This window comes from Melanotaenia boesemani, chromosome 18 (assembly GCF_017639745.1).
Source record: "Melanotaenia boesemani isolate fMelBoe1 chromosome 18, fMelBoe1.pri, whole genome shotgun sequence".
Taxonomy (NCBI): domain Eukaryota; kingdom Metazoa; phylum Chordata; class Actinopteri; order Atheriniformes; family Melanotaeniidae; genus Melanotaenia; species Melanotaenia boesemani.
In genome coordinates, this window is record NC_055699.1 from 15,424,679 (window position 1) to 15,447,743 (window position 23,065).

The window sequence follows — 23,065 nt, forward strand, 5'->3', positions numbered from 1 at the left end:
CCTCTTGCTCCCCTCCCCACCCTCATCCCCGTGATTATCAATAAGCCAGCACCCTGAGAATGGACAAACACTCGTTCACAACTCACCCTCTCTATGCCCCACACACACACACACACACACACTTGTCATCCATTCCTTGTCTTGTTCAACTGTCTTTGGCAAAATGAGAGATTTGCTTGTTTCCTGAACCACCCAATTCTCCGTTTTCTTTTTTAACCCCTCCCATCTAACCACCGTTGCCATGGCATTTAACAAATTATTGCAATTACCCTCGTCATGCAGGTCGCCCCTGGAAACGGGCTGAGGGGCAAGAGAAGAAAGGGGGAGGGAGAGAGAAAGGGTGAATGAAGACCAGAGAAGGTGATAATCCTGTTTTGAACAAAAGGTCAAATTGTTGAATAGTGAAGCTTTGATTAAGCGGAGGAGGTACAAAGTGGAACCGTTTGAGCCTCTTTCACTGCATGTGTGTGTCTGTGTGAAAGAGTGTGTTTGTGAAGTAGACCGATTTTTAGGTCTGTTCCCCCCAGAGCTGGAAGTGTTGAACGATAGGAGACAAAAACTAGTTAGAGGTCTTTTCTGCTGGTGGTGTGTGACTGGCGGCGGGATTCCTCTGCTACAGGAGATGCTTCTCCCTACAGTTGACTTTAGTTGTAGACCTCCAGTAATTTGTTAACTAATCGGTTATTTAGATTGATAGAGCATTCATTATATGAGCAAAACTAATAAATCTTGATGGGCTGCTGTTTTGTGAAGAAATTAAAATGAATGTTTTTGTCTTTGTAAAACAAAAATTCTGAAACTGGAGAATTTGAACTTCCTACACTGGAAATGCAACACTGAGTCTGTCTACGAGTAAAGACAGAGCGGAGGTCTTACAGTGGTTGCAGTGTTTATTGCATCTGTTGTGCAAATGGAAATCTGCCGCAGCATATAAGTTACTTATTTACAGATAAAGATGGCTGACTCAGTGCTGAAGACCAGGGATGTCACAGTAATAGATCTTGTTGGATGATCATTGTCAAAGAAAAAATCACAGTATTACATATATCAAGATTTTAATGCATTGTTTAATTTCACAATGTTTTAAAAGGGTTAAATCACATTAACCCTTCTTATAGGTCTTTGAGTTTAATTTATTTCTATATTTAGGTGCCAGCATAACAAAATAATAAACACAGAATAACCAAAAAGTACCTCTGCTCTGTAAACAATAAATAGATAATAATTTTTAACTTTCTTCAGAAAATGGACGTAAAATGCTACCTTACCTCTACCTGGACATTTTGTAAACTGCAACAATTTGCGGGACATCAGTAGAGAAGTTTGAAACACGGGAAAAAAGCCCATCCAGCTAGCTTTTGAGTTACAGCTGCTCTTTAACATTATTGCTGCTGTTTGAAATGTAAATATTACTGTAACAGTGAAAATAATAGAAACATGACCTGATGACAACAAAGGCATCATGCTCACGCTGAGTCAGTCATGTTTGAACAACGAATGTATCCGTAAAAGAAAAAAAAGTTACGTGTTTTTCCATTTTACTCATCCATTAATGAAACATTAAGCAGATGCTAGAGAAGTTGTCGCTTTGTGTGCAGCCCAGTCCAAGTCATCGACAGTTATGAAATTACAAATGACATAACTTTTAATTAAATATTTGATTAGGCAAACATGAATGTAAGTAATTCAAGTTACTGTGTATTTACATCCACTGTTGGGAGTGACGTGTTACGGTAACGATATTACTTTTTTGGGTAACGAAGTAAAGTAGTGCGTTACACTTAAAATATCTGTAACGAAATTACTTTACTGGACTACAGTTACTCGTTTTTCTGTGTTACTCGAGCCGTGTTTGCCCATGTGTAAAGTTCTAATCTGTTTTAGGTGGTACGCGCATGCTGCTGCCTGTGTGTGTGCTTGCCTGGGCATGTTGCCATAGAGATCGATTTGCGTGACATAGCAGATTGTGCGCCAACTAAAGAGAAAGAAAAATTAAGCTGCAGAGTCGGAGATACAGGCTTTTGGTCATTATTTTCAGTTCAGTCCAGTTCCAAACTTGTGGTGAAAGATCCTGCTCACCGGTCAGTGGAAGGAGAAATTCAGCAGCCAACCTGCCTAAACAAGCTAAGCTTTTTTCAACATTTTCTCCATCACACTTTCCTACTCCATCCCGTTTCTTCTGCAACTGACACTGAACAACAAACAAAGCAACATGCGGATGTTGTGTAACTTTGTTTTCGTTCCGTGTGTGAGTTGCGCTGATATACTGATGTGGTTTGGGCATAATCTCAATAGAAAATGCAATGCTGCCCACATTACTGAACATAACGCTGCACAACCGACATAACATAGTGATTGAATACTGACGTATTTTCCATTAAATTTAAAAACATTGTCCTTTTATACACTGTTAAAAGTGAGGGTTACATATAAGACTGGAAAGTTTTTCAACTTTCACTTCAGGCTTTTTATTCCAATTCTTCCTATCAATTCTAGTTTTATTTAACTCTTACTTGCTCCATGCTGATGTTTGCATATATGCCTCGAGTTATTTAGTCTCATGTTATTTATGCACATCAGGAATGACACATAGCACTTAATATGCTGATTTGTAAAAGTATTTAACAAATAATCTGTAATGAGTATTATCATCACTTTCAGCCAAAAAAGAGCAAGCAAATCATTCCTCACTAAAGATAACAAGCAAGCACAGAAAGGGATGAACTGAAGGGAAATTTACATCACGACTTCTATCTTGTTGAGTGTAACTGACTCTTGTAATGGCTATAATAGTATTATGGAAATAATTAAATCACAATATGATTATTATTATTCTGATGATTGTCAGCGATTTTCCATCTTTGGTGATTGCATATGCTGTAATAATAAGGAAGTGGCCCTCCCTGACTTTAAGGTCTTTAAAAGCCCCCTTTAAATAAAATATGCCTACAGCACTGAGGAGGATGTAGAGGCCTCGAACCATGAGCCGTAAGAATGAAAGGAGCATAGAGGTTTTGGAAGAAATAGAGAAAAAAAAAAACAGCGAGCAGACAAAGAGGAGGAACAGGAGGTAGGGTATATTTCGTGGTGGGCCCTGTCATGGCCTGGTCTTGCCTCTGTTTGGTTAAATTATGTGGAACTCATTTGACGTCTACATTCAGTGTGTCAGGTATCCACTGCTATAATTATGCAATTATGAGTCTTTATTCTCTCCCGTCTGACTGTACCCCCCCTTCGCTCTGCAAAATGCCTCAATTAGATGTGTTTTTTCTTTTTCTGTGTTTTTTTTTTTACTTTGGCTTTCTCCTGATGTGCTTCTTGTTTTTAATCCTTTCTGTGTGACTCACAGGTCTAGTGCTTTCAATCTTAATTTTTATTTTCTTATGTGTATGGCCTGTGTGGATGACTTTGGGGTCACCAAAGCTGAGCAGATGGGGTGTTGTGGGTAGCTTTTCTTCTTTTGAGTCTTCTTAGTCTTTGATGTGCATCTTATTACTGATTCCTTGTAATTCTTGTGAATGACAAATCAAGTGTGACCACAATTATATCATTTATGTGACTTTATATGTGAGTCATAAATAAAAGATAAATAAAAAAATTAAAAATATCAACAAAAACGGCTATACCACCTTAACTAACCATGATCGTACATGTGTATTTCTTCTCTGTGGCAAAGCGGTCTCATTTCCCATGATGCTTGGCTCTTTGCACAAGAGCAGCAAATGTGTGAAGGTAATTAGTCCTGGAGCTGGGATTTGTGGGAAAAGCTGTGAACTCTGGGACTTTTTAATTGATTTGGGACATATGTGTGCGTTTGCTTTTCATTTAGTGGAGATCAGCTGTGTGTGTGTGTGTTTGTGAAACAAGCCTGTTGACTACATTAAATGCTTCTCCTTCAGTGTACCCCATGCAGTCTCCGATATAGCTGGATAAATTAAAGACCCCCAAACATCTTCTGCAAAGTAGATTGTTTTTTCTTCACAGATATCATACTTTCCACAATAAACAGGCTGTAAATTAGATGATTTTTTTAAGATATAAACCATTTAAAATTGCAGGCAAAGTGTGTAATTACAGGAGAAAAGTTTGGCTTGCAGAGCTGTTTTTTTAACTGCATGAAAACCTTGTTAAAGTGAACAAAATTGGATAACAGCCCTGCTATGTGTGGCTGCTGCCATTTCGCATTCAGCTGTGATTAGCTATCAAGCCACCCTGTGTACGATAAGCTACTATTTAGATTGTTGTAGTCAGACCTCGTGCACATTGTTAGTCTGGACTGTAGAGTGGGAAATGTAAGGCAAGGCTAATTTATTTAGCACACTTCATACATAAGCAGTGTGCACGTCAGACACAAACCGGAGAATACACACAGTTATTTACACAAAATGCAAAAATATGTCACCTGCAAATACATCAAAAACACCATCATCATCATTGTCCCTAAACTTCCTAGTACAATGAGAAGTGGTGGCACATGAAAAAGTTTTAAGAGCCGATTTTAAAGAGCTAAGATTTGGAGCAGACTTCAGGTTTTATGGTGGTTTCCTCCAGACATTAGGAGCATAAATATTAAATGTGAATTTAGCAGAAGCCTTATCTGGCAAATAGTGAAGTTAATGCAGAAATTTTCAAGGGAGTTTCTCGTTTGCTTAGTAATCAAATAAAAGTCTCATGATGTCCATTTGAGTTTCCATGGAGTTGACACGGTGTACACCTGCATTTAAATAAACTTTAAACAAAAGTATTTACATCCCTTTGACTAAATCAGATCTATTGTAATCTAACATTACTTGTAATTCTTCCACTTATGCCCAATTTTACATTCAGCTGTATATAAATGTGCCAACTTCAAACCACACCACCCTCCATGGACATTTTAACTCCTCTAACAACTGCAACCAAAAAGGAAGGAAAAATAAATAAATGAAACCATTGAAATAGTTACAAGTTTACTGAGCATTCAAGAGATAGGACTCACATAAAGAAACAATACTTTTATTTTTAGATTGATGAAGGAATAATAAAAACAACAGAAATCAAGCGAGGGGCAGCAATGAGAGTACCTGTGGTCTAAGCGAGGACTGAACCTTGAGCGTAACTTGATTGCGACCCTCTAACTTGGATGGATTCTAATTTCGCCCACTTAAAGCAACTCCCCTCTCCTGTGGTCTGCAGACAGACTTATTTCCAACAACAAGCACTTATTTCAGGGGCTGGGGGCTCGATTATCGTAACCAGCTAAAACTTAAAACTTTGTGGCTGCTATATAAAAAGGGGTGGAGGGATATCATGTAGTTGGAGCAAACCAAAGAAGGGTGTTACATATGCGGATGCCTTTTATAAACAATGACGGCTGATGTTATAACATGGAACAGCTGGGAAAATGGAGCAGAAATATCAAACTCTTAATGAATAAAATCAGTGTTACTTGTAGATGGTGGACAAGTAAACCCATTTTTCTGAGGTTCACATAGATTGGATGTAAATCATGCATTGGACAGTGACATTTAGAAACGTTTAAAACAGACATAATTTGGATAAATGATGCTTAAAGACACACTACGTAACTTTCTAACCTTAAAACTCTGCGTTCCTGACTCGTTCGATGGCACAGTGACTTGTATTATGTACATTTCTGGAGCTATTGCTGCCCAACGGCGTCCCGAGGCTAAACCACTTTTCCTTCTGGGACGCCGCGGGATGTTTCAGACGAGTTTTGCTTTACGCACCTTGTCACACACTAGCAAGAGGATGTCAACATAGCGGCCATTTTCAATGCGCACCATTGCTAAATAAGCAAAATTCCTTGTTGCTTGCTGAACTATTTGTCTTGAGGTTTTTTGAAACCGTTCCAAACCTGTCCAGGATTAATTTACTACAGAAGTATCCTAGTTCTCTTCAGTTTTTTTTCAATCTTTGGGAAATTATTAGCTTTTATTATTGTAAACCTTGTTAAAGTCACTTTAAGAACGTGAAGTGCAGCATCCTTGTAATCGGCCTCGCTTTGTTTTGGCTGTTTTCATTGAAGGTGCTTGTACAGAAGGAGAGGTGTTTATAGACTTTAAAGTTAGCCGTAAAGAGAAAAATATTTGCCATTTCTTCTATTTTTTTTTTTTTTTAAAGCTCCTGCTGCTTTGAACTAATCAAGAGACCAGACAAAGACAGACCTAAAAATCAATCAGAGAAATGCTGCATGCCTTTATAAGTGAAGATGTAGGGAGGGGGGGATCGAAAGACAGGTGCAGAAGGGTTTATTTTGAGTGAATGGAAGGAAGGAAGGAAGGAAGGAAAGAAAGCAGGATGGATGAAGCAGAGGAGCAAAGGCGTTGATGGTGGTGGGTCTTATGCTCTGTCATTAGTTGGGCATTAACCCCCTCCCCTTTAAACCCCCCCTGATAATGACAGGGCGTAAGAAGCAGAGGAAGGAGGAGGAGTCTGGAAGAATACGGTGAGATTGAGAGGGTTAGAACGCAGCACCTGCCCAGGGTCACTCCCTCACCCCGGGAGGTCCTAAATACTGCTGTTTTGGCTGTCCGCTGCTCTGCCTGTTTGACAGAGCAGCACCTTGACACATGGCAGCTGAAGTTATATTGAAATGTAACAAGACAAGGAAAGGTGGGACATGTATTTGGATGCACATCACATGCAGTTTTTATTTTACAAACTGTTTTCCTTGTACTTTTCTTGGAAGCTGTTTCACAGAATTAGAGAAGCAAGGACATAAGACAACATTTTCTCATCAAGAAATTGTTTTCAGACATGTCTCATATCAACAAGGTTTTTCTTTTTTTAAAAAGAGTTTATTGATGTTTTGTCGATTTTTAAGAGCATCTTTATCGGTAGAAAAAATGGCAATGTGAATATGTTTACAAAGAATAATCAAACAGGCTTGTAAAGGCTGCTGTAACTGACTTTTGTCATTTTAGCCCATCTGTTTTCATCATTGTGATTTAAAACTCATCATTCTCTTCATGATTTTAATTATTAATTTTTTACATACTTACATTCTTTTTTTCTGTTGTTGTTGTACACATAAAAAAAAGCAGCAGAAACCAAGCAGTAATTGAAATTTAAGGTTTATGACAACTTTAAAAATAGGAATTAACATCTCATTTCTGAACTTGTATTGCTTGACACTGTTTCCTGAAGCAGCAAGTTAACTAGAAATGTTTTAACTTAAGAAGTCTTACTCCAAATGCTCTAAAGTTTGGAGAGCTCTTAGTTGGTGGAAATAGAAATAATCTTATGTGTGTCATAGGGCTGGTGTGTGTGCGAGGATCCGACCTGTCAGAACAGGACCAGGCGTTTGCCCATCGCCTTCTCCCGACATGGACCCATCTGCCCTGCCTGCACCCGGGCTACACTTCGACCTGAGGTAATGCACCCAGCCCCACAAACATCACAGGTCACAACTGTGCACTTCCCTGCAGAGCTAAATAAGTGCACACTGGGATGAGGGAAACAGAATAAAAACCATAAAAAGCTGCCTCTTTTCTCAACACACAGGAGGCTGAGGTCAAGTTAAATTCACACACACACCTGCATGCTTTGTGTTCTGTAGGTCTTTTCCAGGTGATGGTGCTATGGTGCTGCAGTCTTTTCTCTCAACTACACAGTATATCTCTGCTCGTTAGGGTCACATTTCATAGAATCTGATGTTCTTTTGTCTTATAACTTTGTGCATATCTGTCCAACCACACACACCTGCCTGTATCTTTATTCTTTGGAGGTACAATAAGCCTGGATGGTACTTTAGCCATTAAAACCATGTCTGTGTAGCTGTCCTTATGAACACTTTGTTAGTTTGACCACTGGATTTAAAAGAAACACTCTAACAATTTAAGCTTGATGGTTCAATCTACTTTTTGTCCCTTCTTTCTCCATTTTCACTGTCTCTTACCTTAACACTCTCTCCTTTCTTTTTTTTTGTTTTTAAGCCTTGTATGTTCTGCTCCTGCCTGTCTTCTGTACCCTTTGGTTGCTTTGCTCTGTCTGCCTCTGTGGCGACAGGTTGTAAACCAGAAGGCCAATTTCTGCTGTCACTGTATCCACTTAGGCGGCCATTGCTTTGCCTGAGGGCCATGGCACTTTGAGTTGTGGACTGAATAAAACATTTAACTTTCTGTGCTTCCGCATGCACCCTTATTCTGTCCAAAAACTGCAGCCTGCTTTCATTTTGCATCATTTTTTACTTCCATTTCACAGATTACATGGCCTTTTGTGTAAATCTAATAAGCACAGACAATGAAAGCTGTTGAGTTTACATAAATACCCACAATTAATTAAATAATTAAAACAAAAAAATGAGAAAATTTCTTAATGTAGAATAAAAAAGGGAAACCCAGATCTGAATGGAGCTTTTGTTCGGCTGTGTTTAACAGTAATATAACTATTGTCAGCGTTGGCACTTTTTAACCTTTATTTATTTAATTAATTATTTAATTTCCTATTACACCATGGAAACAGAGAGGACTTTTTGTACATTGAGAAAAGCTCTGCATGTGCCTGCACTGCTAGATTACAAAAATGAATTAATGTGCTAAGTGTCTTGAAAGGTTAAAAGATACACAGTGGAGGGAAATTAATAACTCAATAAATGTATTAAACTAAACTATACACTGAAGGATACGTTTAACAGAGCTTTGATGGTTTAATGCTGTTCTGTTAATGACAGAAATGGAGCCGCATTAAATTTTGCTATACTTTAGTTTAATGACAATAAAAATTCGGATTCTGAAATAGTTTTGGCTTATGTGACTAAATCAGATTGGCAACCACTTCCTTTGTTACATCGAATTTTCTTGTAATTGGCTTTCTGATAAACCTCATTTAGTTTCGCATTACCTTCACTTTGTATATCAAATTAGGGATGGGCCGATACCGATACTAGCATCGGAAATACTCGCCAATCCTACCAAAAATATGGGGATTGGTATCGGTGAGTATTTCTGTCTAAACACCATCCGATACCATGGAAACGGAATAACAATTCTTTGTTTCCTGCCCAACACAACCACACACAGACACAGGAAGTTACAGTCTTGCTTGACCGTTGTTTTAAGTTGGTAAGCAGAGAAGCAGTTGCACTTGAGTCACTCTTGTGCTAACATTTAGCATTAATGGTATGTTAGTAATTGGGCGTCATTACTCATTAGAAAATCCCGCTAGCAAAACAGTGACATACCTACTGTGCAGGGCTGAAGTTTCCAGAGGCGACATGAATGCTGCCAAATTTACCACCAGCAACTTTATAAAGCATTTAGGTTGAAATCGAGTTTGTTGCCTTAAAGGAAAAATGTGCAACGAATCACAGCAATAACAGACAACTTCTGTTATTGCGAATATTTTTGTCCTGGATTAACAGCCCCTGTTCTTTGTGGAAAACTTTCACTGAACGTCCAATTTCAAGATAGTTTGTGGCCATCATGGATTTCACGTGTCAATAAAACATGAATTGTATAACTAAATATTAAGGTTGTCAAAAATAACACGTTAACAGCAGTAACTATTATATGTAATTAATTGCGTTAATTTTTTAACAGGAATTAATGCACCCTCATCCCCCACACTTTTCCTGGTGAGAGGGTTCAACACTCACACTCTTTCATTAAAAAAAAAAAAAATCTGATTCCTGCAGGTCTGTACTAATATGCCTTCTCCTCCTCTACTTCTACTCCTCCTCTCTCTCCTGTTGTTCCGACTGGCTGTCGGTGATCAGCTGATCGGCTTCTCTGGTGTTAGCATCATCTTTCTTGTTGCACTTGTTTATTATTCATCTGAGACGGAGGAAACTGGTGCTTCCTGGTTCATCTTATATTTAACTCAAAGTATTGTTATTGGACTCACAAGCAATAGCAAAAATTCATCAGTCTCATGTCAATCAGATCCATCTCACTGTCACCTGGAGCTGAAGAATGACATAGAATTTATAGACCTCTTAAAAAAATAACACTGGTATCGGATCTGTACTCGAACTCGGCAGATACCTAAACCCCAGGTATCGGAACCGGTATCGGACAGAAACAAATGGCATCGGAACATCAAATACTAAATGTTGACCTGCTTGGTTATTATCTGCATCTAGAAAATGTTGTATGAGCAGCAGAAGTCACACAGACGTCTCAAGGTTTTGCATAAGACTCAGTACCAAGAGTGTTACTAATTGACATCAGTAAAGACGAGTTAACAGTGTTATGTCTTGAACTACTTAGAGTGGATCAGAATGAGCTCTGATGAAATTAAAGTCTGAACTGAAGCTGTGAGAAAGAAAAGTATACAAAACAAAACAAATTAAACATACTCTAGTTTGTTATATCTTGTTGGCACACAATTTAAGTCTAAATTCTTTTGCTTCTCTTTGATAGCAGCTTTATAATATTTATGATACTTATTGGATTGGTTGACACCACTGTTGATTGTAGAACGGATCATAGGTGTGGACCCAGGAAACCGTTCTTCAGACATACTGCACCTGAGGAGGGAAGAGAGAAATGTGTAACACTGTTTATGCCGTGTGGAAGCATTTTTTAATAAAGAATTACATGAAGTTTCTATTCGCCTTTGTATTGTAAACTGAGATTTACAGTGAGCTAAAAGAAGAGAAATCTGCCCTACACAAATTAAAAATTGTAGTTGAGCAAAATTAAATGTTTTCTCCACCTTTTGATTTAAATTGATTCTTCAACTTCTGAATGTTTTAGTCTTTAATTTAATGTATAAACACTTGAGGCTCCTTAATTACCTTGTTGATTACAAAAATGGCTGCTATGTGAGAATAAAAGCATTTGCCCTGCTCAAGAGCCATTAGGCAAAACATTTAAACCCTATTTATTGCCACTGACCTCCTTTTTAGTAGTAATTCTTTCTAAGAGCTGTCTTCTCTCCTGTAAAGAGAAATCCCCTGTTCCCATTTTCTTCCATTTATGTCTTAAATAAAAGTTTTGGTTTTTGAACCAACCATCTCAGCCTACTACTCGCGTTTGGTTTTCTTTTCATCTGTCAGGATCATCACAGGTTACTCAGCTGATATCAGAGAATTCTTCTTCCTCTGTGCAGAGATTTTGTGCAGAATCATCACGTCTGTGTCTCAGCATTTCCATTTCTCTGTTGGCACATTAGCCATCGCTGTGGGGCATGTCTCTCCTCCTTCCTCCATCCATCTCCCTCACTCTGCTTCATCCCTCCTCTCCCTCCCTCCTTCTCTGGACACAGATTCAGAGCGTGATCTGATCTCCATGTAATGGGAGAGTAATAGGCACTTTGCCTTGATTGGTTGGTAATTTGGGGGAGTTATGCACAGGTGCAATTTGTAATATTTTCAGTAAATTAAATTTCTTTCTCTCCCTCACTCTTCATCTCTCCCTCCCTCCTCAGTGCTTAATTCAGAAAGCCTATTTTTTTCCCCCTCACCCTGTCTGAAATTTCTGTCCTGACTTTTCTTTCCATTTTTCATTCATCATTTTCTCCTACTCCTTTCTTTTCATTTTCCTACCCTCCCCTCCCTCTTTAGCTCTCACCCTCTTTCTGTCTTCTCTTGGCTCACTCTTTCTCTCCTCCTCCTCCTCCCACCCTCCCACTCTCTCTCTCTCTCTCTTTTTCTCCCCTCGTTTTATTGATGTGCGCTCAGGCGCCCATTAGAGCTCCCTTTTTCCCTCTAGTGGAAATTGCGGCATGTTAATTTTCACACAAATTACGGCAATAGCAGGTATCTCTATTTGATACATTATAGCGGGAGCAATCAGAGATAATTGAGTGCCTTTCAGAGGGAGACGGCTGCATTCACTGCCGGCTCAAAGCTGCCCCATTATCGCCTAATCGCTCTTTAAACACTGAATTTTGCCGAACAAAAATTCTTGTCATAATTTTGCTTAAGTGTATTTGGAAATCACAGTCCTTTGAGCGAGGATAATTGAAATCAAATCCCTTTCACTGGAGCTGACATTTCTACATTTCCCCCCAATTGAAATTAATTTCAAAAATTGAGCATGAATATCTTCAAATAGCAGGCAATTATGCCTTTCAATAGGGAGAAATTACCGGTGCTGAATCGTTGGAGGCTTGCGGGCGAGAGCACCAGTTAAATGCCTTTGTTTCCCACCGTGTTTGCCTAGTAAAGATTTACATATATTGACTCATTATGGTGTCTTGTGAAGCTGATCGGCGTGACTACCACAACCGGCAATAACGCTCATCGCATCTAAAAAGCTCAAGCGTTTTAAAGCCTTGTGGCCTCACAGCTGAGGGAAAATGTATGTTTGTTTCTCTCTAGCCTCCCTCCCTTTTCTCACTCCCTCTCTTTCTCTGCAGCTGCAGTTGTGCGACGGCTTAAATAGCGCACTTCTTAGTATTTACGCCACGTATTTTGCAGCAAAGCTTAAACGTGCAACGCGCGGCCTCGTCAAATTAATAAATACTTGGAATTTTTTGAAGCAGGTCGCATACTTTTCATCCTCGGTGTGTGTTTTTGTTTGCGTCTGGCCTGCTGCTGCTCCTCTCTTCACATGCACACAGAAATATTGTCTGACTGACTACCTTTTCATTAATGCTTCACTGTTGTGAAACAGTGCAGTGCAAGAAAAGTTGTTTAGAGGTCAATTGTGTGTATTTTTGTTCATGTGTGTCACCTTAAAGCTAAGCTAGGGAAGACTTGAGTGGTGGTTTTCCTCATGTGGGCCATTTTATGCTGTTGTACACTTATTTCTAGCTTTTTCCTTTATGTCTCCTCTCTTTTACTTATGCATACATTGTACAAGGAGCCAGGATGTGTATGCATGTTTGAGGTGGGGGGAGAGGATGTAGTCAGTTGGGGATAAGGGAGGCAAAGGAGCAAGGGGTACGAGGTGGGGGCTGGGGGGTCCGACACTCCCGGGAGAGAGGCAATTTCACAGCTGGTTTGCTCCTTAGGCAGTCAGGCTGAAAATGCTGCAGATTTGTGGAGCAAATTGAAATGGTGTCAGTGCAGGAACAAAGCGCCGAGCTGAATGACGAGGTGGGTGGGTGTGTGAGTGTGTGTGTGTGTGTGTGTGTGAGAGAGAGAGAGTGTGTGTGAAGGAAAGAGTGAGGTGGGGTTGTGGGACTCTAAATTCAATAACAATCCTGTAACATTTAGCCACACCTTCCTGACACCTGTCAATCAATCAGTATGCAGCGACTTACCCGCCCACAATCAGCATTATATTGTTCGAATAGCTTGTGTGTGTGTGTGTGTGTGTTTGTGTGTGTTTTATTTTTTAAGAGGAAGAGGTGGTGTGCAGCCTTTCTGCCGACCGAGCTTGTTCAACCTTGGCAACCGTAACCGAGGCTCCATTATGGGATGTGCATGGTTTGGTTGTTGACTCGGCAGTGCATCAACGGTCAACAGCTGTGCGTGCCATGTGGGCAGCCATAGAAAGCCATTAAACACACACACACACTTCCACACATCCCTCAGTTTGCGTTTAGCTGCATTAGATACTCTCACCACTTGATTATGCCACAGCAGTAAAAACTGAAATTACAATTACGCACATTGCCGATTGGCAGGTATAATGGGCACACACAAACTCGCTTCACACAAGGGGAATTGTCAGGGGATTCTTCCTGGTGGTAATAATAAAAGCACTCGGCGCACACCTGATGGCAGTGTGGGGTCGAGGCTTAGCGTGCCCTCTGCAGTGTAGCAGGGAAATGACGAGCCAATAACTGCAATTAAACATGCAGTATAATGGCTAATCAAATTGACAGCCTCGGCTGTTCGCATGCCTCTCTCACAATGGCTTATCACAACAAACTATTATGAGGGAGGGTATATCAGGTCTGATCCCCTCTCGTCTTTCTCCACTTCACCGTATGATTTTTCTCTTTTTTTCTTTTTCTTTTTTTTTTTTTCTCTTTCTCTCTTTTGCTCCTCTTGTCTTCCTTTTTTGCCTCCCACAGCTCTGTCTAGCTCACCCTCTCCGTCTCTCTCTCCTCTCTTTCCCTCTGGCAGGCTTTCATGTGGATCCACTTAATTGCAGTGAAGATTAACAAAGCAAGCAAATTTGTTTTCTAGCTCTACTGTGTCACAGAAGCAGAGAGATGTTCACAGGGAGGCGTAGTCATCGGCAGTCTTGTGGAATCATGCTCAAGCTGCCTGCTGAACCAGGAGTTGTTTTGTTTTTAGAACCAGTTCTAAGTGGGTTCTGGTTAAGAACTGGTTTGGTTCTATAGCTAAATATCCTCCGCAGAGCCAAAACCTTGTGTCACATTAAGCATCTTTTCCACTTAAATCGATGTAGATGTCCACAGTAGAGTCAGGGAGAACATTTATCTTCACAAAAACAACCACAGATTTAAGAGTTTGACTTGTTATCCCTGTAAATAGATGTCTTAATATCACCAGTCTAGTTTTAAAAAGATTTTTTTATCAACTGCGGGTGTTTGTGAGGACTATCTTCTACGTTGACCAGTGTTTCCAAATGCTAACTCAGTACTAATGAATGGAAACCAGGGTTTAAAAACCCCACCTGATTATTAAAACAAACCAAAAAATGTTAATAAGTTAAGCTGCAGGAACTGACTCAGCTGAATGCAGCTCAATATGGCACATTGGACTGGGTTTGCAGACATGACAGCAGGAAAATAAGAGGAACTTCAAGCTCATGTTGTTCCTCCAATATAAATATGTTGAAACTTTTTTTTGGCGCTTCGGTTTTTCTTTCATTAAACAAAAGTTTCACTCTGCTGTTCCACCTTAGGGTGCATTCACACCTAATAGTCCTCTAGACTGTACGATTGGGGACCCTTTAAAATAAAGTTTTCCCGTCTTTGCCAACATGAAAAATTACGGAAGGAGAAGACGGGACAAACGACAAAGAAAACATGCTCATCTGTTTGTTAATGCAAGACAACTTCTGTTTCTACCTCACAGTGATCTAGGGTTGACTCTATTTCTATTGCAACGTTTTACCACATTCTTCCACATCGCCATTCCTCCTGACTATTGTTATTCACGTACATATGTTGTAGTTGTGTTTACCCACAATTCCCTACGTCGTACCCACAGTGCCATGCTTCGCAGTCCGCTTTCATTTGGTTGACTTGAAGCAGGCTAATACCAACATTTATGGGCATGAGTTTGGTTGCACATAAATAAACTGGACTTTTCATGGAAAAGAGTTAGGATTAAATCCAGAAGGGCTGCTGTTAATGTGCTCTTAGTGCCCAAATGTGTTCTCTTCTGGCACCAGAAAGACCAAAATAGTAACAGCCTAACGTCGAACTCTGCATCCTAAAGGCAGTGCGCAAATCAAAGATTCATTCCAGGAGGATTTTGTCCATAATTTATTTATCAGTTTTTGTCCTGACCCATTCTTGAGTCTCAGATCCAGGTGTTTCAAGCCTTATTTGCAGCTGTTGTTGGATCAGTATCAGTGTCAGTGAATACGTCTCAGTTCCTGATGTCTGTTAATATAGCTGCGCAAAGAGTTTTGATTCTCTTGAGTCTTGTGGCAGGAGATTGCCATTATGTCTCCCATGTGGATGCTGTTTTTTATTTGTTGAAAAATTATTAGGATACTCAGAAATTACAAGGAAGCTCATATTTTGCATATGGCGTTTCTTCCTTTTCTTTCTGTTTAATATTTTTATTGATGTGTATACAAGAGGAACCAGGGCACATTGATGTCAGCTTTGAACACAGTGTTTCCCCTACACTGACTCAGCTCTGGCAGGCCACCATCGCTATATTGTTAGCGCCACGCCTTCAGAATGCCTAGAATGAAATCATGTAACATGGACAACAAGTTTCTTAATTGAACCAGTGTTCTAACATTTCGTCCTACCCATCGAGACATTTTTTTTCTTGTGCATACGCACAAGAAAATGTCATTTCAGTGTGCAGTAAGGAAACTGAATTCTTGGGAACCTAGACCACATTAGACCAGCCCCTACAGCGTAAAGTGTGTCTAGCTTTTGAGAGTACCTTGGACTTGGTTTTTTGAAAAATAACTGACAATTGCAGGGTGAGCCACCACATGTGTCACAAACATCTACTGTATTTGGGAAAATCTGTGCCAGCCTTGTATAATAATAATAATGACATCTAAAAACAACTTTAAACCGTATCAAGGTCAAACGGGCACAAATAAGTTTTGTGAATGACCTTCAAAGCAGATTCCCACTAGTGTTCATCAAAAACTTATCCTAGTTCAAGCTGCGAAGTTTATTTTATGTTGGTGGTTAAACTGATTGGAACTGCAGATTTTTTAGATTAAAGACCTTTGTAGAGGATCAAGTTGTAAAGGAAGGTGAAGTAAGGATTTTGCACAGTTACCTAAAAAGATGGGATGTTGGATGATTGAATTTAGTAGCCAGATCTGTGAAAGCGCTGAAGACACCTTCCATAGAAATCCTATAAAAAAAATTAAAAAAAAAAAAAACATCTCAGTCCCTTAACCTGCCATAAGGAGAAAGTGGGATCAGTGAATCTGTGATTTTTTATTTTTTTATTTTTTTAATTTGATTTTTTTTAACTGGGGTTGAAACCGTGGGAGCAGTAAATTCAAACTTTTATAAAATTAAATATCTTAAGGGTAGCGATAATCAGAGGGTTGCAGGTAAGGCCAGAGGATTTGTGATGGTTGGACCAGTTAATGAAGCAGAGAGAGCCGCTGGGGGATTCTCCAGGTTTTCAGGAATCTTGAGTTCTTTCTGAGTCTTGTCTGTTCAGTTGTTTGACTCTCTGCCTCAGCGTTCAGCAATGCACCAGAGTAAGACTCATCTTTGTCCTGGACATTTGATGGATCTTTAACCAACTCTGGTAGCTGAGGGACGTCTTCAAGATTATCCTCAAGGTTTTTGTCCATGGATTCTGATTGTAGATCCCAGACTATCGCAGGTCTAGTTTTCTTGTTTTTCTTGCATCGTTTTCTTGTACTTTCTTGTTCTGCTGCTCTTGGCTCTTCAATGACAGACTTTATTTCTTGTGGAACGGGTGTTTCATTCTCCGATGCTGGTTCGGTGGAAGTCTGTTCAGACTGTTCTGCAGGGATCGGAGCAAGCATGTTGGATAGAGGTGCTTGCTCTGACAGGCTTGCTCCTGGTTGGGAACCCTTTTCTGCAACAGATATTTCGAGAACGCTGTTGGTTTCCATTACAGATGAATCTTTATCACATTCTCTGACTGGAGGCTGTGCAGATGAAACAGTCTCAAGACTTTCCAGCTCAGCCTCTGTGTTGTCTTTATGTCTCCTGTCTGTTGGGTGTTCAGGTGTTTGACTCTCTGCCTGATGACAGGACTGATTCAGGTTTTCAGGCAGAGCATCAGCAACTTCAGTCTCTGATGGTGGATAACTGGAGATTTCCTTAAGCCGAACTTGTGTTGGTTTTATTAGAACCAAAGTTTCTCCAATGAGTTCAGCTGGGATTTCGGATCCTGGGCCTCCAGATGTTATTGGGGGATTCTCCAGGTTTTCAGGAATCTTAAGGTCTTTCTGTGTCTTGTCTATGTGTTGTTTCCATTGGACACCAACGTGTGCTAACTGACTTGGACAGTAATGTAATTTTTGTTACGGTCATGGTCCAGTAGTAAAATTGGAAATTTGGTAGAGAGAGGCTTCTATATAAAATACAGTTCTGAAGTACTTTTTTTTTTGTCTAATTCTAGGTATTTTTGACTAAAAAACCAATTGAATTTACTGGGGTTTTTTTTTTTTTGTTTGTTTGTTTTTTTGTTTTTTTCAAATCTGTGAAAGAATAAAACAATTGTGGGACATTCTCTCACTGTATTTGCAACATATAGCAAAAAGTGACTCCATGGGGATACAATAGTTATATATTTATATTTTAAAGTGGAAAATGGGAAGGTTATTTTCTATGGCACTCTATTTTTTCAGCTGAAGAACATCATTTGTGCAGGTAGTAGCCATCCACCAGTCAGCATTGCTTGTGCAGTGACTGCATCATTTGCCCTCATTCATTTATGAAAATATCCACCTATCTGAAGTCAAAGTGATGCGGTTTAAATTATATTCCACTTAGATCCCAAAATTAATGTTTAAATGACTTGATTGTGAACATCTGCACCACATGGTGGGACAGAGAATAAGCTTCTAGTTGTCTTGGCCACAGGTTTAAAATGAAAACAAACCAAAAGAGAGCCTGCGAGTTGTTGTGATTAGTTTCAAAGCTTCTGTATTGAACTTTATAGTCAGTAAACAAATATTTTTGTTAAGAAAAAAGTAAGTTCCCTTTTTTCCCTAGAGCTGCAGCATCCTTTGTAAAAAAAAAAATTAGTGTATAGAAGTTATTTTTCTGGTCCACTGAAGCTAAGTCATGCTAGAGCTGATTAAAACCCCCGTTTACTGCAGGGTCATTTCACCTGGGTCTGAATATTGCTCCAACACTCCCATCACACTTGGGAAACAGAAGTTATCAGTGTTCACGTGTAAAATCAACTTTTGTAATTTCATTTTAAGTGATTAATGACATTACATTGATTTTACTATATTAATACAAATAAAATAAAGATTGTTTTTCTCTGAAATGCGATTATTAGGGTCCAAGCATGGATTGTGATAGCATAATGTATTTATGGCATGTATTTTACAGTCGCTGTGTAGGATAATGGAACAGGAAAAACACTCAATTTTAAGAGACTCAGATTAGTTTTTGAGATTTAAAAAAAAAAAAATCTTTATTGGGAGATTTGGCTTCAACCCATCTTCTCTTCACCACATGTAATAGGACCATTACCGACTGGGCCCCACTGAAATAATGACTGCAAATACATTTATGAACAATCAACGTTGTTTTTTCTTGGTCATTTGGCTCAGACGCTGCATCAGCGCAATGGGAAAACAATAGAGTAGGAAAGTTTAGTTCTATGTGTCCTTCATTGACAGAATCTGTGGGTCCATATTGATAAGCAGATTGAAATTTCGAATTATTCTGTTTGTACTTTCCTGCATGCATTTCATACTTTTGCCTGTTAATCAATAATATATTAATGCTTAAAGGTTCGGTGTGGTGACATTGCCATTGACACATCCACGGAAACACGTCAGGGTTCTCGTTTAGACTTAAGGATGACGCATTAAGTTGTAATTAGATTAAAGGAAATAAAAACTTTCCTGAAGGTTTGTCAGAGAGCTCCACATGTAAAGACTTGCATGTGTTGCTGCCACTGTTCAACTTAGTGAATACATGAATTAAGACCTCCGGGCCAGATGTTTTCATAAAAGTGAGCTGCGTCTTCATGCACCCAAGCTTTTGATATGCATTGGATTACCTTGTGGTGTTTTCTAAATTTGATTTATTTCTCTTTTTGCAGTACTCTGAGAAGGCTCTCTACCACCAGCTCTGCTTCTACAGATTTATCTTTGATTGGGACTACGCACTAGCCAAACTACAGCCTGATGAGAGAAGTAAGACTACACACACACACACATTTCATGCTTTTATTTATTTTTTCTTCTTTTCCAGAATGTACTTTTTGCCTCAAGTTTATTCCACTTTTTCCAGTCTTTGTTGTTATACTGCATTTGAAAGTGAAATCAAGTTTGTCAAGCCACTGAAGGAGTTTGAATTTTAATTCCCTAACAATTCTTTCTCACAAAAAAACTCACACAACATAGCATTAGCAATCAATGTCTCGACATAAACCTTTTACCCTGGCTGCCCTTAAAATATTCACACATGCACACACGCACACACAAACACACACAAGTAGCTGCGCATGGGCATTGGTTATGGTAGGGGGGGTTAAGGGCATTCAGCTCCTCGAGTCGACAGCCCTAATTTAGGAGACGGATTCAATCACACACACATACAGAATGCAGAACGCTTCAATCACTGGATGAAATAAGGAAAGAGCCCTCCATCGCTCTCCCTCTACCCTCACTGTCCATCTCTGCTGCTTTCTCTCCTGAGCTCCCTCTCTCTTTTTTTTTTTTTTGTCTCTCTCTCAGCCTCTCTTGGACAGGCACTCGTTTGGTTGTGTTGATTGAAAACAGGTTTTAGATTTGGGGAAATGATAGGGGGAGTAATGGGCACGCTGACGAAAGGATAGCCCTTCTGCTGTAATGGGACATGGAGCGTATATTTCCCCCCTCGGACTCAAATAGACGCTACTCCAGCGATCGGGGTGCACTCAGTAGGCGTCGGCCACAAGGCCTCTTTACCCACAGTTCTCCCTGATTGATGTCACTTGATTAGAAAGGGCCGCTGGGCCGAGTGATTTATTTATTTGATTAAATATTTATGTATGGAGGTTATTTATGTATGTATTCCTGAACCTGGCGAGTGTGTGAGCTCAGACCCATGTGAAGCAGCAAAAGGGTGAGACAGCTGACTTAAATATAACATGTAATCAACAGATGACCACTCAGAAAATGGAAGGAGCTGAAATAGAGGGATTGGGCCATTGTAGAAGGGGGTGCACTAACATGATTATAGCCTCCATTTTTGCTTTCTTTTATTTCTGTCTTTACCCAGATGCAAGAAATCATCTGCAATCAATTCTTGACTCTCCTCCTTTGTTCATGTTCTCTCGCGCTTTGCAGCGTTGTTGATCGGTGTGCACTTTCTCTTCCTCTCAGGCGGGTTTTTCACAGCACAATACAGTACATTTTTACCTCGTGATGACGTGCTGGGAATGCTGTTGATCATTTACAGCAAATGTAAAAGACAGACCGCTCAATGCATTTCTCAAAACTGTGGAGCGGTTTTAACATTAAACTGTAAACAGTAAAAGCATTTTTTCTGAAGATAGTTGGTGTAAAAGATAAAAGTAAGTTTCAGCTGCTATGTTCGTGTCCCCAGAGATGGTTTGACAAAGAAAGTTTGTTTTATATTCAGCCCTTATGATGTGATATATCATTAAAAAAGGTAGGTAGGTGTGTTTATATATATATATATATATATATATATATATATATATATATATATATATATATATATATATATATATATATATATATATATATATATATATTAGTGTGTATATATAATAGTGCGTTAACGCAACGCTTAATTAACACTGTTAATTGTTTTAATCTCGGGTTAATTTTTTTTTTGTTTGTTTTTTTGTTTTTGCTGGCCGCTAACTTTGATGACAGAAAAATGGCGTCCATGTCTCCCTTCCCTACTGCAGCGGTGTGTCTGATGTAATCAGGACAGAGTGGGTTTATTAACATGAAGAGACGTTTTCTGTCTGGAACTTAAGAAAGAAGAAGAACTGACAATTATCTTTGTCTGTCAAAACTCATACAGATGGATAGAACATCGTGATTTTTGGACAGGAACCTGCTCTCAAAAGACAATAGGCTCTTTCCGACTGTAGGAACCTTTTGCAGTTCCTATAACTTTTTCAGCAACCAGGCCGTTTCTTCGGGCATTCCGACATATAGGAACTAGGGACCAAAGCCCCCAGTTCCTATAACCATTTTAGCTCCTGCTCCGAGGCAGGGTCTGAACGGGGTTCTATAGGAACCCTCATGACGTAGGTGTTTCGTGACTGGTAGCTACGCCCCTTGCCAGATTTCCGCATTTTGTGTCCCCGCCACATTTAAAAAACACGGTTGCACATACGGACAAAAACAACAACAGAGCAAGCGATAAATGGACCGACGAAGAGGTCGAAGCTCTTCTGACCGTCTACGCCACAGAGGATTTTCAGAGAGGTTTTGAAGGTTCGCAGCGAAATATAAAAATATTCCTGACGATCAGCTCTCAGTCAGAGAACGCTGGATAGCGCACAAGACTACAAATAAATTAAGGACCACGACAACCGGAGCGGGACGAACCGAAAAAACAGTAAATTCGACAGCTTGTACCACCGACATGTCTACTCGGGCAACGCCGCAGCAAATGACTCCTGCGTGCGGCAGGAATAGCCAGTGATATGCAGAGCATACACACATGTAAATAGTTCTTTTTGCTCTGCTGTATTCACTATAAAAAAATAAATGACTTAGTAAAGAGTCTGAAGTGTTCTGTTTGTGTCTGTTAGATGTGCTTTGGCCACATCTATAAAATATTAGCTAATAAAAATATTGAGTAGTTATTAACTTATCACAGCTATGAAATATTAAATAATCCATCTTTGGTCGCTACATTTTAAGTCTTATCCCTGGGTGTAAATTACATTAGTTTATCAACTTTATAATATGCTCCATATCACAGAACGAAGTTTATCATGTTTAACCAAGATCTGGCATCAAATACTTGTGGACACAAATTACACACCTGTAAACATTTCACCTCCCTTTTTATATTTTTACCTTCGTATACTGCTAAATCTGTGTGACTATGTCCTCATAATTCTAAACCATAAGTCAGTCACAACCAACCCTTCAGTGACGGATTACTCCTTCACCTTTCTACTGCTGATTCCATAAAACACACAAAGCTTAATAGCAGATGATGAGATTTTTATTTTGCACATAACACAAAAAAAAAAAAGAAAAAAAAAAAAAAAAGTCTCCCTGGACATACAGAAATTCTCTATCCACTGCTCATCGGTAAAATTGAGAACAACCTTTTCCCACTAGTTATCAGCTTTGCTCCGGACCAGCCGGACGGTGAGGAGGTTCAATGAGCTGCAGCAGCATCTGAAATGCAGAACACGAGTTACAATAAACCCGCCGTCTGAAATATTTACTTATTGTAATCTGCTCAACACAGACAGTAGAAACCCATCTGAAATGTTTACTCATAAGACACGTATACAATCGGCGCATGTTTAATAAGTTAAACCTACACGTCGTCTCCTTTGTCTGCGGCGGATCTCCTGCCGCTAGATTCTTCATCTTCTGACTTTCAGGAGCCTTCCAGCCTCGACGTGAGACGCCTGGTTGTATCGTCCATCAGTAACATCTCCATCAAGCAGAGCATGAACACTACGATCTCTTCGTTCTCCATATTAGCTTGCCGTGTTGTTTTGTTTTTAGCGGGTTGTTTTGTTGTTATGTGGTGCTAAAGTCACACGCCACTGTCGCAGACGTATGCGTCACATCGGTCCCGCTACCGCCCCCAACTCATGTGCGAATGCAACATGAAACAGTTCCCCTGGAGATGGGCCGTTCATAGAACTAAGATAGTTATTAGA

General features: G+C 39.6%; 1 protein-coding gene across 1 annotated transcript in view; it reads left to right on the forward strand.

The window, feature by feature from the left end:
• The window catches only part of pola1 (polymerase (DNA directed), alpha 1), a 66,585-nt gene that overhangs the window by 34,430 nt on the left and 9,090 nt on the right, over nt 1-23,065 (forward strand). The window contains exons 35-36 of the mRNA XM_041968883.1: nt 7,259-7,375; nt 19,289-19,382. Of these exons, the coding sequence (XP_041824817.1) occupies nt 7,259-7,375; nt 19,289-19,382 (211 nt within the window). The remainder of the gene's footprint in view (nt 1-7,258; nt 7,376-19,288; nt 19,383-23,065) is intronic.